The sequence below is a fragment of the Monodon monoceros genome, unplaced genomic scaffold (assembly GCF_005190385.1).
Source record: "Monodon monoceros isolate NGI ecotype Baffin Bay Population unplaced genomic scaffold, NGI_Narwhal_1 Super_Scaffold_14, whole genome shotgun sequence".
Taxonomy (NCBI): domain Eukaryota; kingdom Metazoa; phylum Chordata; class Mammalia; order Artiodactyla; family Monodontidae; genus Monodon; species Monodon monoceros.
This window is the reverse complement of record NW_021703770.1, coordinates 71,243,309-71,261,280: the sequence shown is the minus strand read 5'-3', so window position 1 is coordinate 71,261,280 and position 17,972 is coordinate 71,243,309. Positions and strand designations below refer to the sequence as shown.

At 37.1% G+C, this 17,972-nt stretch overlaps 1 protein-coding gene across 1 annotated transcript in view; it reads right to left on the bottom strand.

Moving 5' to 3' along the window:
- Positions 1–6,171: 6,171 nt before the first annotated feature.
- IMPAD1 (inositol monophosphatase domain containing 1) overlaps positions 6,172–17,972 on the bottom strand; it is a 30,695-nt gene continuing 18,894 nt past the window's right edge. Inside the window, exons 4-5 of the mRNA XM_029223020.1 lie at positions 11,658–11,819; positions 6,172–10,147 (exon numbers count right to left, since the gene is read on the bottom strand). Of these exons, the coding sequence (XP_029078853.1) occupies positions 9,876–10,147; positions 11,658–11,819 (434 nt within the window). The 3' untranslated portion in view covers positions 6,172–9,875. The remainder of the gene's footprint in view (positions 10,148–11,657; positions 11,820–17,972) is intronic.

Sequence of the window (17,972 nt, the reverse complement as noted above, 5' to 3'; positions counted from 1 at the left end):
AGCAATTCTCATATCAGACAAGACAGACTTTAAAATAAAGACTATTACAAGAGACAAAGGACACTACATAATGATCAAGGGATCGATCCAAGAAGAGGATATAACAATTGTATATATTTATGCACCCAACATGGGAGCACCTCAATACATAAGGCAAATGCTTACAGCCGTAAAAGGGGAAACTGACAGTAACACAATCATAGTAGGGGACTTTAACACCCCACTTTCACCAATGGACAGATCATCCAAAATGAAAATAAATAAGGAAACACAAGCTTTAAATGATACATTAAACAAGATGGACTTAATTGATATTTACAGGACATTCCATCCAGAAACAACAGAATATACATTCTTCTCAAGTGCTCATGGACATTCTCCAGGATAGATCATATCTTGGGTCACAAATCAAGCCTTGGTATATTTAAGAAATCGCAATCTATCAACTATCTTTCCTGACCACAACGCTATGAGACTAGAAATCAATTACAGGAAAAATATCTGTAAAAAATATAAGCACATGGAAGCTAAACAATACACTACTAAATAACCAAGAGATCACTGAAGAAATAAAAGAGGAAATCAAAAAATACCTAGAAACTGACAATGGCAACAAATGACAATGGCAACACGTGACCCAAAACCTATGGGATGCAGCAAAAGCAGTTCTAAGAGGGAAGTTTATAGCAATACAATCCTACCTCAAGAAACAAGAAACATCTCAAATAAACAACCTAACCTTACACTTAAAGCAATTAGAGAAAGAAGAACAAAAAAACCCCAAAGTTAGCAGAAGGAAAGAAAACATAAAGGTCAGATCAGAAATAAATGAAAAAGAAATGAAGGACACAATAGCAAAGATCAATAAAACTAAAAGGTGGTTCTTTGAGAAGATAAACAAAATTGATAAATCATTAGCTAAATTCATCAAGAAAAAAGGGGGAAGACTCAAATCAATAGAATTAGAAATGAAAAAGGAGAAGTAACAACTGACACTGCAGAAATACAAAGGATCATGAGAGATTACTACAAGCAACTATATGCCAATAAAATGGACAACCTGGAAGAAATGGACAAATTCTTAGAAAAGCACAACCTTCCAAAACTGAACCAGGAAGAAATAGGAAATATAAACAGAACAATCACAAGCAGTGAAATTGAGACTGTGATTAAAAATCTTCCAACAAACAAAAGCTCAGGACCAGATGGCTTCACAGGCAAATTCTATCAAACATGTAGAGAAGAGCTAACACCTATCCTTCTGAAACTCTTCCAAAATAGAGCAGAGGGAGGAACACTCCCAAACTCATTCTATGAGGCCATCATCACCCTGATACCAAAACCAGACAAAGATACCACAAAGAACAAAAACTATAGGCCAATATCACTGATGAACATACATGCAAAAATTCTCAACAAAATACCAGCAAACAGAATCCAACAGCACATTAAAAGGATCATACACCATGATCAAGTGGGGTTTATCCCAGGAATGCAAGGATTCTTCAATATATGCAAATCAATCAATGTGATACACCATATTAACAAACTGAAGGAGAAAAACCATATCATCATCTCAATAGATGCAGAAAACGCTTCGACAAAATTCAGCACCCATTTAGGATAAAAATCCTCTGGAAAGTAGGCATAGAGGAAGTTTACCTCAACATAATAAAGGCTATACATGACAAACCCACAGCCAACATTGTTCTCAATGGTGAAAAACTGAAACCATTTTCTCTAAGATCAGGAACAAGACAATGTTCTCCACTCTCACCACTATTATTCAACATAGTTTTGGAAGTTTTAGCCAGAGCAATCAGAGAAGAAAAAGAAATAAAACGAATCCAAATCGGAAAAGAAGAAGTAAAGCTGTCGCTGTTTGCAGATGTCATGATACTATACACAGATAATCCTAAAGATGCTACCAGAAAACTACTAGAGCTAATCAATGAATTTGGTAAAGTAGCAGCATAAAAAGTTAATGCAGAGATCTCTTGCATTCCTATACACTAATGATGAAAAATCTGAAAGAGAAATTAAGGAAACACTCCCATTTACCATTGCAACAAAAAGAATAAAATACCAAGGAATAAGCCTACCTAAGGAGACAACAGACCTGTATGTAGAAAACTATAAGACACTGATGAAAGAAATTAAAGATGATACAAACAGATGGAGAGATATACCATGTTCTTGGATTGGAAGAATCAAACTTATGAAAATGACTATAGTACCCAAAGCAATCTACAGATTCAGTGCAATCCCTATTAAACCACCAATGGCATTTTTCACAGAACTAGAACAAAAAATTTCACAATTTGTGTGGAAACACAAAAGACCCCGAATAGCCAAAGTAATCCTAAGAAAGAAAAACGGAGCTGGAGGAATCAGGCTCCTGGACTTCAGACTATACTACAAAGCTACAGTAATCAAGACAGTATGGTACTGGCACAAAAACAGAAATACAGACCAATGGAACAGGATAGAAAGCCCAGAGATAAACCCATGCACATATGGTCACTTTAGTTTTGATAAAGGAGGCAAGAATATACAATGGAGAAAAGACAGCCTCTTCAATAAGTGGTGCTGGGAAAACTGGACAGCTACATGTAAAAGAATGAAATTAGAACATTCCGTAACACCATACACAAAAATAAACTAAAAATGGCTTAAAGACCTAAATGTAAGGCCAGACGCTATAAAACTTTTAGAGGAAAACATAGGCAGACCAATCTATGACATAAATCACAGTAAGATCCTTTTTGACCCACCTCCTAGAGAAATGGAAATAAAACCAAAAATAAACAAATGGGACCTAATGAAACTTAAAAGCTTTTGCACAGCAAAGGAAACCATAAACAAGACAAAAAGACAACCCTCAGAATGGGAGAAAATATTTGCAACTGACAAAGGATTAATCTCCAAAATTTACAAGCAGCTCATGCAGCTTAATATCAAAATAACAAACAACCCAATCCAAAAATGGGCAGAAGACCTAAATAGACATTTCTCCAGAGAAGATATACAGATTGCCAGCAAACACACGAAAGGATGCTCAACATCACTAATCATTAGAGAAATGCAAATCAAAACTGCAGTGAGGTATCACCTCACACCAGTCAGAATGGCCATCATCAAAAAATCTACAAACAATAAATGCTGGAGAGGGTATGGAGAAAAGGGAACCCTCTTGCACTGTTGGTGGGAATGTAGATTGATACAACCACTATCAGAGAACAGTATGGAGGGTCCTTAAAAAACTAAAATAGAACTACCATACAACCCAGCAATCCCACTACTGGGCATATACCCTGAGAAAACCATAATTCAAAAAGAGTCATGTAGCACAATGTTCATTGCAGCACTATTTACAATAGCCAGGACATGGAAGCAACCTAAGTGTCCATCGACAGATGAATGGATAAAGAAGATGTGGCACATATATACAATGGAATATTACTCAGCCATAAAAAGAAACGAAATTGAGTTATTTGTAGTGAGGTGGATGGACCTAGAGTCTGTCACACAAAGTGAAGTCAGAATGAGAAAAGCAAATACCGTATGCTAACACATATATATGGAATCTAAAAAAAAAAAAAAAGGTTCTGAAGAACCTAGGGTCAGGACAGGAATAAAGATGCAGACATAGAGAATGGACTTGAGGATATGGGGAGGGGGAAGGGTAAGCTGGGACGAAGTGAGAGAGTGGCATGGACATATATACACCACCAAACGTAAAATAGATAGCTAGTGGGAAGCAGCCGCATAGCACAGGGAGATCAGCTCGGTGCTCTGTGACCACCTAGAGGGGTGGGACAGGGAGGGTGGGAGGGAGATGCAAGAGGGAGGAGATATGGGGATATATGTATATCTGATTCACTTTGTTATAAAGCAGAAGCTAACACATCATTGTAAAGCAATTATACTCCAATAAAGCTGTTAAAAAATTTAAAAAAAGCAGAAGCATTCAGAGACAGACAGCAGTATAGTTGTTACCAGGAGTGGGGAATGGGGAGTGACTGTCCAAAGGGCACAGGGTTTCTGTTTGGCCTGAACGGGTTCTTCAAATGGATAGTGGTGATATTTGCACAACACTGTGAATGTAAATGCCACCCAATTGTACACTTAAAAATGGTTGAAATGGTAAATTTGTTATGTATATTTCATCGCAGCAAAATTTTTTTTAAAAAAGGAAAAAAAGTAGATGCAGCACACCATCTTTCAGACATGACCAGTTTATTCAGAAAACTCAAATTTCAGTTTGGCAAAGTATATCCAGGGGCAGGGTTTGGTATGATCATTTCATCGGAGGCAACCACATTTTCTAGAGCTATCTGGCCATGGGGTAGTATCTGAAGGAAAGAAAACAAAACTTTAAAAAATAATTTAGGGTGTGTGGGTGATAAAACAGAAATATTTGCAGAGGAAAACAAACAAACAGCTTACACAACTGAGGCACGAGAAACGCTGACGCTAGTAGAAACCCTTTATTCCATTTAGTTCGACAGACATTAAGCACCTAATTTGTTCCAGACACGGGGGTAGCTGCCGAGGCTGAGGTGGAAGTACAAAAATCACCAAGACGTCATCCCTGTCCTTAAGAAGTTTACAACAGCACGTGTAGAAGTGAGGGCTACAGGTGAGATGCCAAAAAGCCTGCTCAAAAACCTGGAAGGAGGAGAGTTTACCTTTACTTCTCAGTAGAGGCTTAAGTCGGGACCCTCTTAAATTAGGTGGTGTGGGTGAGGCAGGGGATAGCATGCCAAGCAAAGAAAACTCTGGTGTCTAAGCATGTCTTGGCAACAGGAAATGGTCTAGTTCCTCCATAGCTTTCAGTGTGTGAGAGGGGAAGGGGTATTCAAAGGTATTTAGTTTTATTTTAATCCCTGTCATCATTAGCCCATTATAAGAGATTGACTAGGAAGTGAAAATGATTAAAAAAAAAAACACCACATCTAAGTTTGAAGAGGCAGGGACATAGACGGGAAATACCATTTCATAGTGTTAGTGTAAACTCAACTGCTTGTGTATATCCATTTAGTAGCTTAAGTAAAACCATCAAAAGAGGAAAAAAACCCACTGGCAGCACCACAGTTCATCAGGGCAGAACACAGTCTCTCCCGTTAGACTATAAAGATAGTTTTGGCTACTGCCAAGGGTGGATGCAAGGGCACGATGGAAATTGAAGTCCATATTTTACACACAAATTAAAGTCTATAAACATTTCCAACTTAACTGAACAGAGACGACGAAGAGGGCTTAGAAGAGATAATTTGGGGAGACAGATGAACCCTTTGCAGGCTGATCTAAAGACGACTTGGGGTGCTGTATCTCGTATTTTAAAAAAATACAGGATGAACAAGTCTGAATAATAGTTTACTATATGTATAACATACACCTCAAAAAGAATTCTAATGCAACATACTACTAATCAAACATCACAGTTTCTGCTTTTGCAATTTACACAAATTACCTGAATTTTAATACTTTAGGGAACCCTTACAAACACAATACACAACAAGCTGTAATATTATTCATCGTCCTTAACTTCTGAAAGTTTGGGTTACATTATTTTACCTTAAAGGAAAACTAATATTTATAAATCTCATTTTCCCACAGAATTAATTCATCACTCATTTTTAAAAATAATTTTTAAAAAAGAAGCTTCCCTGTAAGCCTTTATCAATGGTAAATTGGAATGCAAACACCTGCCAGGCTTTGACGAAATAAAAATAAACAACTTATTATGACCAGCACCTCATAAAACCAAAACCTCCTTTTGAAGTACAAAGTTCAGTTCTTCTTGCCCTCTTACTAAATGCTAATCCGAACCCTCCCCGATCTACGAACCATTCTGGTTTATGTCACAGACATACAGTATTTTTTAACATTAAGAAATTCTTGACATGATACCATAAATAGCTGTTAGAACCAAAGTGACTCAGAGTACTAGAACAGATACAATAGCACACTGAAATAGTTTAAGGGTAAAATTAAAAAAAAAAAATCTATCATGGTCTTATTAATTCAAATTAAAAACCAAAGGATGAAGTATCATTTCAGACCTATATACATCAAGATGCCAGTTCTTATAAAAATGCACTTTAGTTGTATATGCAAAAATAATTTTATATTAATTTTATTTAACTTTAATGAATTTTCCCCAACTCTAACATTAAAAGAACTTAAATTTTAATGGCAAAAGTTCCTGTTTTCCCCATCTATTAAAAAGAATTTTGTTTTCCCTTATTAACATACAATGCCCTGTTGTTAAGGCACAACTTTTTTTTAGGATAAAAATGAAACCATAGGTTTATTTTACACAACAGTTACAAGGCAGACTTTTGTAGGCATATGCTGAAAATAATTAAATAAGCCTTAAATTCAACCAAGATCTAAACTGAAAAATCACTGCTTCTGTCCACAAGCAGCCAACACATAGCCAAGAGAAGTAGTTGCAACTAGATTCCAAACAGTTCCTGTTTTAAACCTGCCAGAGCTTGTCTCCAGAAGGCCATTTTCAAGCTGTTATCAAGGAGAGGCAAGCTGGATATTTTCTTTTCTGAGGAACAGGGGGTGGCACTCCAGCTTTCTTTACTTATGTTTAAGCTATGAGAGACAGCTGTCACCTTCAAAGCCTGAGTAAAATCCAACTTCTGAATTAAACATCTGAGACAGGGCAGATGCTTGCTTGGCATCCTCCCTTGGCTACCCTTCCCCTGGGCTTTCTTCTTCCCTAGTCTTTTCTTAGTCACTGCCCCTCCCACTGCCTCTGACTCAATTTGCACAATATTCAAAGGAAGCACCCAGAAAACAGGAAGAATTTGCCCAATTACTACTTAAAACACACAGACCAAGATGCTTGTTACTTCATTATACAGCCATAAACAATTCAATATTTAGAATCAAAGAAAAACTCTAAAATTGGGGAAAGGGGACAATTGAATAACAAAGACAAACATGACCCATCTTGTAGGCTCTGATACTCTCAACTGAAATAGGGATACAATATGAAAACTAACAGAGAAAGCAAGTTCTCTCCAGCAGGCAGAGCCACAGCCAACTCTTGTATTTTCTGCATTTTCATTCTTTGAAGGATGGGTCAGAAGAAACGCTCTGTAAAGACAGAGGACTTGGGTTATACTTGACAGTTACTTTGTGGTTTTGAAGGTGATTTTCCTTTACTTTTTGAGGAGTCTTTGAAAAGTAATTTTCAGCTAGGACTCTGCCAGGACGACTCTCTCCATCGGAACTTTACTAGAGTCTCCGTTCTGCCCTAAGATTTCAGCAACCAATCGTGGAGATGTAGGTCTATGAGACAATTCGGGGATTAAGTGCTGGGGAAGAGTATACTGGTGAAGAAAGAGAAACAGAAATAAAAGGAGAACATTAATCAACAGGCTAGGGTGATAGGGAACAAGGTAGAGACAAAGAGGGGCTGAGGAAGGGGACAGTTGATGGATCCTGAGGTTATCAATGTCAAGATGAGGGAAAGGGAGACAAGGAACTGGGGAGGTGAGGATCACTAAAAGTAAACATTTTAGAAATAACTGTATTTATGTCACTCTTGGGAGATATTATCTGTCTCACTTATTCATGAAGGTGTTTTACTGGTATGTCCTGGCACAATAATTTCTTACATAAATAAATATAAATACTGTTCTTTGTACTTACATTAGTTCTATAATGTATACTGACTTTTAGAAACAAAATGTTTTAAAATGAAATTTTTATAAAAGCACTTAAAAATCATTAGTACTATACTATACCCAACAAATCACAAACATAATGCATTTAACTGTCAGCCAATATCTTAATTTTTGCACACAACAAAGCCCTTCACAAAGTCATTATCTACATGTGGTTTAACAAAATTAAAAATAAAACCAAAGCACCATGCTTGCTCATATGAACTAGTCCCATTTCCTAATATGCTAGTCCCTTTTCCCTAAGTTTGACACATTACAATGAAAACAAATGTTTGTACTACAGGACTCTGGAAACAGCATATGCCTTTGCCATCCCTCCTGAGAAAAAGGATTTCCTCATCTCGTTGCAAAAAAAGATGCAGTCTCTAATATTCTGCTCAGAATTCCTAAGTCCTGTTTAAATATCAAGTGTTCCAACTACCAAAACTTTGAATGAATTTTCATGAACAAAACCCTACCTATCAAGGCCCATTACCCTACCAGATTGGTGACCAGTTGCTAGAGACAGGGTGGTAATGTGTGTATAACACTAGGTCCAATTCCCCAGTGAGGAATAAGGACCTTGGACAGTGTAATTTGCAAACCTAATGTTGTAAGCACATTCCACCAAGTGAGGATGCCCATCTTCTGGTCAACTTTACCTCCAAGATAGGAAAATAAATGGAAAGTTGATTTAGGGTTAAAAAATCTAAAGAGAAAAAGAAAGAGAGAGAGAAAGGGAGAGAGAGAAAGGAAGAAAGATATAAAGAAAAGAAACCATGAAACCATAAGAAATCCCTCTCCTTATCAGTGTTATGGAATAAAGCTATAGCAAAGTCACGTGAAATAATGCTACTGTTTACCTGAAATTTCCAGCTATCACATTGAGAGAAATCAGACATCCCAATGGAAGATATCCTACAAAGCAAGGCTCAAATTACAGTGACACAGTGAATATGTCACAACCTTTCTTCCAACCAGATTCTGCTCTCTTGAATAGGAAAAAAATTCAACAAAAAGTAACTCCAATCTTCATTTTTTTAATCTGAAGGGAAGACACAAAGTATCTCAAAAGTTAATACTTAGTTTGGTTAGGTTAGATCCATTTATTAATGGTAAAACTAACCATGGCAAAAGCAACCTTAACTTATTCTTGATAATGAGAGAATCTCTATATACAAGCCTGGCAAATTTTTTAAAAAGTACTATAACAAGGCTTTTGAAAATAATAAAAGCTAGCCCAATTCACGTAATGTCAAATAACTTTCAGTTAATAAGAGGATCATTTATATTTTTATAATGCCTTATACAGCATATTTTATCCCTAATGAGAAAATATACCAAATTCTAATGCTAACCCTGAAACCTTAATCCAAACCTTACAAGTTAAAGACTAAATGCTGGTCAAGAGGGAAAGGATGGAACCATGCACCGTCCACAGGGCAAATGAAAACTACCAGCAAGATGGCAGAAATGTTGCACCCATAGGTACAAACACACTTTTCTTTATAAAAACAAAACAAAACACATACACACAGAAATTACAGTTACAACGCAACCATCATATATCTATGCTCACTACTAGCTGGTGAACCTGTTATTAAAATTTCAAAGAAAAAAAACAATTTAAGCTTTTTCTATTTTAATCCATAAGAAATATATTCAGTAAGTGATAGAGAATTCGTTGCATTATTAATGAATTTGTAGCTTCTTGTGCTTTCCATCTGAACTAGGGGTAAAAACCCCCAATTATTTTATTTTCAATGAGATATAATTGTAAAGTAATATTAAACATCTACACAAAATCAATCCTTTCTTCAGCCCAATTCTATACGAAAGTACTAACAAACAGTGAAGATTCATGATATTGTGTGAAAATGGTGACTCATAACAATGTAGACTCGACTACAGATTTTAATTCACAAATATATATATATGCGCCTTGTGTATGACAACTGTACGAAAATAGTCTCAAAAATAAAGACAATACTTGAGACAGGAAGCAACCCATTCTCCCTGATCTTGCATCCTATTACAGGGAAAATAAGTCTCTGATGCTTCATAAATACTTTAAAAAGTTCGGGATGGCCTTAACCATGCAGTCTCCACCAATGCTTTGAAGCCTCCAGCGTTCCAGGCTGACCGTTCAGCTCTGGAGGAGCGGTGACCTGTAACCAGCGTGGCTTATTTATGTCCTGTCTTCTCTAGACTGGGGAGTTTTCTGACCAGAGCTTGGTGGTTCATTCTGATGCTGGCGAGGAGCCCTCCTTCAATGCCGTCGGAACCCGTGTAACTGATTTCTTCCCCACTCAGGGTAGTCATATGCCCCCCAAGGGCTTTTAAGATGGCGTTGCCAGCACATATATCCCACTTTTTGATATATGTCACATGGATATATAGATCAGCTTTCTCTTGACTCTTATCAGGCACATCCAAGAGTGCTAAAACTTTATAACCTACAAGATAAACACAGAATTTAGGTTATTGTCTGAAAGATTTGAAGAAAGGAGCTTACTGTTTTGAGTACATTGTTAAAATAACAGCACAGGGTGTGCAGGAGATCTCTGTACTATCTTTGCCACTGCTAAGTCTAAACTTATTTTAAAAAGGTTTTTTTTTAAGTAATAGTGCAGACATTAAACCCAAATGAGCCAAAAAAAAATACTGCAAAGTAATTTATTAAGCTGTTCTCAAATATAAACAAATATATGCCTATAATTTTTAAAATTTAAATCCACTTTGTGCTTGTCTTCTACGAGGTGATACCTTCAACATGAATCGTCTCCTATGGACTATTACACTAAAGCTAAACAACCACAGGTTTCCCTTGAGTCTCCAGGAAGGCTGGATTTGAAAGAAGAAAGCACGAAATAATGCTACTATCTTAAGTGTTTTTTGTAATGAGGCAGAATTTTAAAAATAAAATAATAAAATAAACCCAGAAGAAACTGGGTCTAAAATCTAGTTTATCCCATTCCTACTGGACATTTTGGATATCACCTTTCCTAATCAAACTGAGAGTCTGTAAGAAAACAATAAAGCCATGTTAAGAAAGACACATATAGGTCAGCAGTAAACTAAAACTATTAGGCTTAAAGGTTAAAAGCACTACTTTTCCCTTTATTACTTTGCTGAAAAGGTTTTCAAACACAAATGTTTCCAACTATAATTTGCTATTTGTTTGAATTACAACACTTCTGCCATATTAAACAACACTCAAAACAAGGTGGGCAAATGACCCAGGAGCTAAGTCTGGGCCATGGCCTGCTTTTGTGCAGCCCTCAAGCTATAGATGGTTTTTTTGGGTATTTTTAAAGTGCGGTTAAAAAAAAAATCAAATAATAGTATGCAAAAGAGATCATGTGACTCACAAAGACTAAAATATTTACTATCGGGCCTTTCAGAAAAAGTCAGCTGACCCTGAGCTAGAACATAGGGAATGCAATAATACAGAATCTGCATTAAGCTGGATGGGCACTAGGCTCTGTGGCTCCTCCCAGATACCAAAGCTGAGGAGTTCAGGGGCGTTAACAGTGACCAAGGGGTTGGCCATTCTAGTAACACTTCTGATGATTCCTGGCACCCTGCTGCTAAATAAAGCGTTGTGATGTGCTGGATCTTTCTTCCTCTCCTTGCTATTCTTACAGTTAAGCTAGTAGCACAATTATTTCACAATCAGATCATACATGTAACAGCCATCAATGTCAGAAATATGCTTTTGTAGTATTCGAGGAACAGAAATCACCATTGTGAGACTGTTTCTATTGTGAGACTCTCTCTATCAAGGAGGCACGTGTGACTGAATCCCACTCTCGAGATCACCAAGTAGGAGACCATGCCTGTCTTGAAAGCCCACTGTCCATTCTCACTTTCTTCCCAAGGATGGGACAACCGAATTTGCCTCCTGACATGGCTTTGGCCTCACAGGGAACGCTGCACAGGCACCGCAGGGGAGTAGGAACATACCAGCACCACCCGCCGGGATGATTGTGGTCTGGTTTCCGAAAGTCTGAAGAGCAACCTGCTTGACCATTCCTGAATGTGAGCGAGACACAACGATCCTCGGGGTCTTCTCGTTGTAAGAAGCGCGGGCTTTCACATTTGACCCACGGTCTACCATCGCCCAAGCTGGAAAGAAAATGTAACAGCCAGTAATGGCACTGAAGCTTTTAAAACCAGAACTCAAAGTGTCAAGAGTGACTGAAAAAAAACTTCTTCCAAAGAATTACTCATACTTTTTTCCAAAACAGGAAGCTTTCATTTTCTGAGTACAAGAGTAATATGTTTATTTTTTTTACAATAGTCACATATTAAAACAAAACTAAAAGAGGCTATGCAATCCTGCCCAACCAGAAACAGTGACTATTATTAACTCCTTGGCTTAAGAAAGCCCAGGCTCCAGAGCTCCCTGTAGGGGAGCTGCCGAGTCTTCACTGGGACCATGCTGCAACTCAACTTCTCCTACCTCCTTCCCTCCCTTCCACAAATCTGATCCCAAGAGCACTCTCTAGTAAACACCCTGCCCTCTAATCTCCACCCCAAAGTCTGATTCCTGGGCAACACAACCTGTGGCAACCTACGATATAATTCAAAATTTAAAAACGACTTTTCTTCTATACTACCTTTTCGTCTGATATATTCACGGTTTCAATTATTTGTATATTGGCTCAATTTCCTAATGAGCTTTATAAATATAAAACAGTCAAAGAGGTAAGTGAGTTAGGTTTACATACCTGCTACATCAGAGAGTATAAAAAGAAAAAGCACTAGATTTCAAAGTAGACCAGAAATTTTTAAGGTGAGGAGATTGCAGAGATGGCTTGAAATGTTTTTCTTGGTTTCGAAGTTTTCTTTACTGACTACCAAACTATACAAGAAAACAAACTTCCTCATAAATATCTCAATGAGATTACTATTCTAGTAGTCACTCACTGTGAGATAAAATATAGTCCACCACAGCTAGCAATGTAGGCAGTTACATTACCACTTACTCCTGGCTGCAGAAAAAAATTTTTAAAAATGAACAGAGTCTAGGTTTCTGAGTTCCTCAAGCTGATGGCAGTCTCTCAGATTCTTCTCACACGTCTTTCCAAAACCACACACAGCAACAAAGAGAACAAAAACAGAGTTAACTAATACCTAAAGAATAAGTAGGAGACAGAGGATAGCTATAAACACAAATTTATCAGAAAGAAGGGGAGTAAATACCAAAGATCAGCAGAGTAAGTACCGCAGCTGACCCTGTATAGGGAATATGGCAGGAGCTTCATGGAAGTGGTGGCAAACTCAGATAGCAATAGTCAGAATCTCTCCCCAGAAGGAAAGGTCCCATCTAAAATGAGAACTACTGAAAGGAGGCCTGAGACTTGGCAACAAAGCAGTGGGTAAAGGAGGCTGGGAGAAGACACGGAAACAAGAGTGAAGTCTCAAGAGCATACTGGATGAAGTACAACATCTTTTAGGACGTTTCTCTAAGAGAGACAATTTGGAAGACGGCAAAGAAGACTAAAAAGAAGGAAGGGGTTGAAGGTAAGGGCCCTATTGAAACAAGAAAGAAAAAATGTGAAAACAGAAAAAAAAGAGGCCTACTAATAAAGACAATGCCTTCCTCACACCAACGTTAAAGAAAGCTCGTAAACCAAGAATTACCCAAACATCTGTCCTGCTACCACCCTTCCCCCAATTCCACAGAAACTGGATCAAACAGAAATAAGAAATATAGAACTGCAATGTCTATTGAAAAAGAAGAAAACATAAGGAATGACGATTAAAACATTTCAGGCTACTTGAAAATTTCTACAAAGCAGAGTTAAGTCTGTAATGCAACACTGCAACACAGTTAAAAATAAACAAGCAACAAAAAAAATAAAAAGAATGCTATGGAACAAATAAAAAAGAACAAATCAGAAGAGATAAATAAACAATAGGAAGATATGAAATGGGAACTCATATAACACAGGAAATAAACTGAAGAAAAAAAAAAGGACAGGGCTTCCCTGGTGGCACAGTGGTTGAGAGCCTGCCTGCCAATGCAGGGGACACGGGTTCGTGCCCCGGTCTGGGAGGATCCCACATGCCACTGAGTGGCTGGGCCCGTGAGCCATGGCCGCTGAGCCTGCGCGTCCGGAGCCTGTGCTCCGCAACGGGAGAGGCCACAACAGTGAGAGGCCCACTACAAACAAACAAACAAAAGGACAAAATCATTAAAGGCTTAGTACTAAATCACAGGATACACAAGGGACAATAGAATTGCCCAAAAGCATAGAAAGCAATAAGAAAAACAAAAAATAAATGAGACAAGTAAACACATAAAAGGGACCAGAGTAAAAGTGATCCATATGGAAACCAATGAAAGAAGAGTCAGCATACATACATTAGAAGTCCATGAAACAGAAAAACAAAGTGAAACAGAACTAATCTTTAAAATTATGATTCAAGAAAATGTCCTTGAAATAAAGAGAACCTAAATGTCCACATTGAGACATAATATGGAGACAACTGCCCAGAATGCCAACTCTGAATCTGGGATAGGTCATAGTTCTTTTATGAGACTCTAAAGATAATGTTCTTTGGCATACCAGGCAAAAAGACCAAGCTACTTACAAAGAACAGAAAATCAGGTTATAAGCCTTTTTGTCAAGATTCAACACATGCCTACACAGATGTCACACCAGTTCAAGAGTTTACACCATTTAACCAAGAAAAAACGGTGTATAGTGGGTTGAATAACGTCCTACCAAAGTTCAGGTCTATCCTGAGCCGTCAGAATGTGACCTCATTTGGAAATAGGGTCTTTGCAGAAGTAAAGCTGAGGTCATAATGGATTAGAGTGGACCCTAAATTTAATGACTGGTATCCTTATAAGAAGAGGAAATGCAGAAATACAGAGACAAAGAGAATGTGAAGAAGAAGACATGAATTGGAGGGAAGTGTCTACAAACCAAGGCAGGCCAAGGAATGCCTGGAGCCACCAGAAGCTGGAAGAGGCACGGAAGGAGTCTTCTCTTGAGCGTGACACTGTCAACCACTCGACATCAGACTTCTGGCCTCCAGAAATATGAGAATATAGTTCTATTGTTTTAAGTCACCCAGTCTGTGGTAATTTGTTATAACTGCCCTAGGAAACAAATACAGTTTTAAAACACATATATTTTATAACTAGCCAAGTGGTCTTTCCAAGTATCAACGCTTTAGAAAAAGCTTTTCCCATAAGAATTCAGGTAATTGGGCATTCATGAGCTAGCTCTTCTTAAGTAATCTATTAGAGGACAGGCTTTATCCAACCAAAGGCTGACTGAGGGACTCTCAGCGGAAGTACTGCTGGTAAGCACTGAATAAGTGTAACTGTGGATTCAAGAGAAAGACAAAGATAGAAAAAAGGTGTAGAAATGTTACCTCATAGTTGATTACTGAGAGTTGAAGGACACCATTTAAATCTGAAGATTTGAATAGTGGAGTAGAAGGATAAACATCAAAAAAATATGATTGGCTAACATGGGATAGTTGGTCAAGAAGGCTAAACTAAGCTAATTTAATTGCTGCTGCTAGGAGAGAATTACCAATAGGTAATACCTGAAGAAGATGACTATATAGTGGTATTTAAAGAGAAAAGTATATATTAAAGTGTTACTAAAAAATGCAACAACAGAAGAACAAACTAAACTTAAAAAATAATAACTGTAGTTTGAATCACATTGAATATATAAAAATCCAGGAGATAAGGATATTAAAGAGAGAGAGAGAATGCCTACTCTTGCCCCAGAATAACATCTGTTTGCACCGGAGGTGGTTTTTACCCTAACCTTAACTTGAAAATTGGTAAAGGAAAATTGGTAAAGGTGCCTTTGAGTAGAAACCATGTTTTACGGTAAATAAATAACCCCAAGTTGATGGAGAACTTTCTCTACAGAACCTCTACAGAACTTCAGCTGACATATGTAGAAAAAAACAACAGAATTGAAAATCCCATTTTACATCTTAAATAGATCTTAAAACTATTATATGGAAGGTTTAATGGAATCCTGATTTCAAATGATGCCAAAATCTCTCTCTAGATTACCTGCTGATACCAAGAGAATCACCGTAATTTTATAACTGAGAAGTCTGGTCATGAACACCTTAACCATCTTATTAACATCATTAATGGTGAGATGACACATATGTAACATAATGTGATGCAGTAGGAAGTACATGAAGAGTACCTAAAATGTGTTCTTGAGAAAAATATTTAACCTTAATCCAATCAAGCCTCCAGATCTGTTACACTGTATAAGAAAAAGAAGATGAAAAATAAACAAGTTAAACAACAGCCTGGGAAAATTATCAGAAGAATCCAAGAGGCAGGACATTCTATGACAAGGGACCTGATCTCCTCAACAAGTCAATGTCTGGAGATAAAGGGGACTGGGGGCTGTTCTAGGATCCAGATTAGAAGAATTTAACATAGCAACCTAACAACCAAAAGAAATGCTTGTCCTTGACTGGATTTTGGTCTGAGGTAACAGGTTGTAAAATCCAATTTAGGAACAATTGGGGGAAATGTGACTATTGGATCAATTATGGAATAATTCTTAATTTTATTATTATATTAATAGTACTGTTCTTGTTTAGAAACATGTTCTTTTTAGACATGCATATTGAAATATATAGGGGTAAAATGTCATGATCCTTGTAATTTTCTCTAAAGTACATAGGCAAATAAATAAATAAATGAATAAATAAAAGCAAATATATAAAAATGTTATCAACTGTTAAATCTGGATGGAGTACATGAAAATTCATTATAATTGGGTTTTTGAATTATTCATAATAAAAGTAAAATAAGAAATGAGAAGCAAAAAAATCCTCTAAATTCTTTTTAGAGATGATCAAAAAGTTTTATTAAGAAGTGAATTTACAATGCTGTATCTCTAGAGGTCAGTATTGTGTAAGAGAATAAAGACTATATCTCAGTAGATAGTACAAGAGTAATTTTAGATAAGAATTACTAATTTAATATTAAAAATATATATTTCAGATCACATAAACTCAAGACACTCAGTCATAACATTTATATGGACAAAATTATTTCAAGCACCTAAAAAAATACAGTAGGTGCTTAAATAAATATAAACGATTGGTGTTGATGATAAGGTAGCAGTGATAAGCTAAAAGCAGCCAACAGAATATGTTTAGTCTATAAGACATGCTAACAAAAAGTCCAGTAGGAAGTAGAAAGTGGTTGGTACTTTTCTACACATACTTCAGACATTATCACTTATTTTTAATAGCTACAAATTTCCACTGAGTGGATATACTACACCTACTTATATATTACTTCATTAAAATATGTACTATTCTAGTATCTCTTGCTTTTAAGTATTTCACTCAGTGAATTAATTCTAATTAAGTCTGAGAAGAATTCTGATCAGCTTTGTTCTAACTGTTGCCAGCAACAATAACATCTAGCTCCCATTATAGTCAAGTGTAGCTAAATTCTGGTAAATACACAATACTTGACAGTTTGTACTCTGCGAACATCAATATACAGTCTGGATGTGAAAACAATAGTCCCAAAGAGGGCACAAGCCAAACAAACCTTCGATCCAGGAATGGAAGGTCAACCCACACCTAATTAAGGGCATATTGATTCTTTTGGAATATTTGCTGACTAGCAAGCACCTTATGTTCCTAAGCCTATGAGGGGGGCATATTGTATATTCTGATGGAATAAAGGTTTTTAAAAATGGAGGTTTTATTATCGCCATTCTCCCTCCTAACATGAACAGATGTGGAGACCAGGACCTATCGGCCTCTCTGATATCAACTTTCTCTGCATTTTCTCTATCCCACTTCGAATTCTCTTTGGGCAGCAGGCTCTGTTGGCAGCTAAGCGTGCCACGTGACATTTGGCCAATGAGATGAAGCGGAGGGCTTCAAAGTCAGGCTTTCCAAATAGAATATCTAAGATAGATCTTTTGTCCCTCTTCTTTGCCCTTTCTTCCTGCCTAGAATAGAGCCATGGTAACTGGAATCGCCCATTTTTGTGAGCATGCAAACAAAATGCCACCTTCTAAGAAGAAAGAGCAGAAAGAGAGTCAGGCATTTAAGAGGATCAGAAGCCACCGAATCACTCCTACCCTGTGGCCCTCTTAATTAGGTGAGAAAAATAAAGCCCTTACTTGTCTAACCACTGCAAAGACGATTTATTTTCTACGCAGCTAAAGGCAGTCCTAACTGACAGAAACAGGCATGAGGGACGCTGTCAGAAGAATGAGAGGATCTCAAAGACTTAAGCCCTGT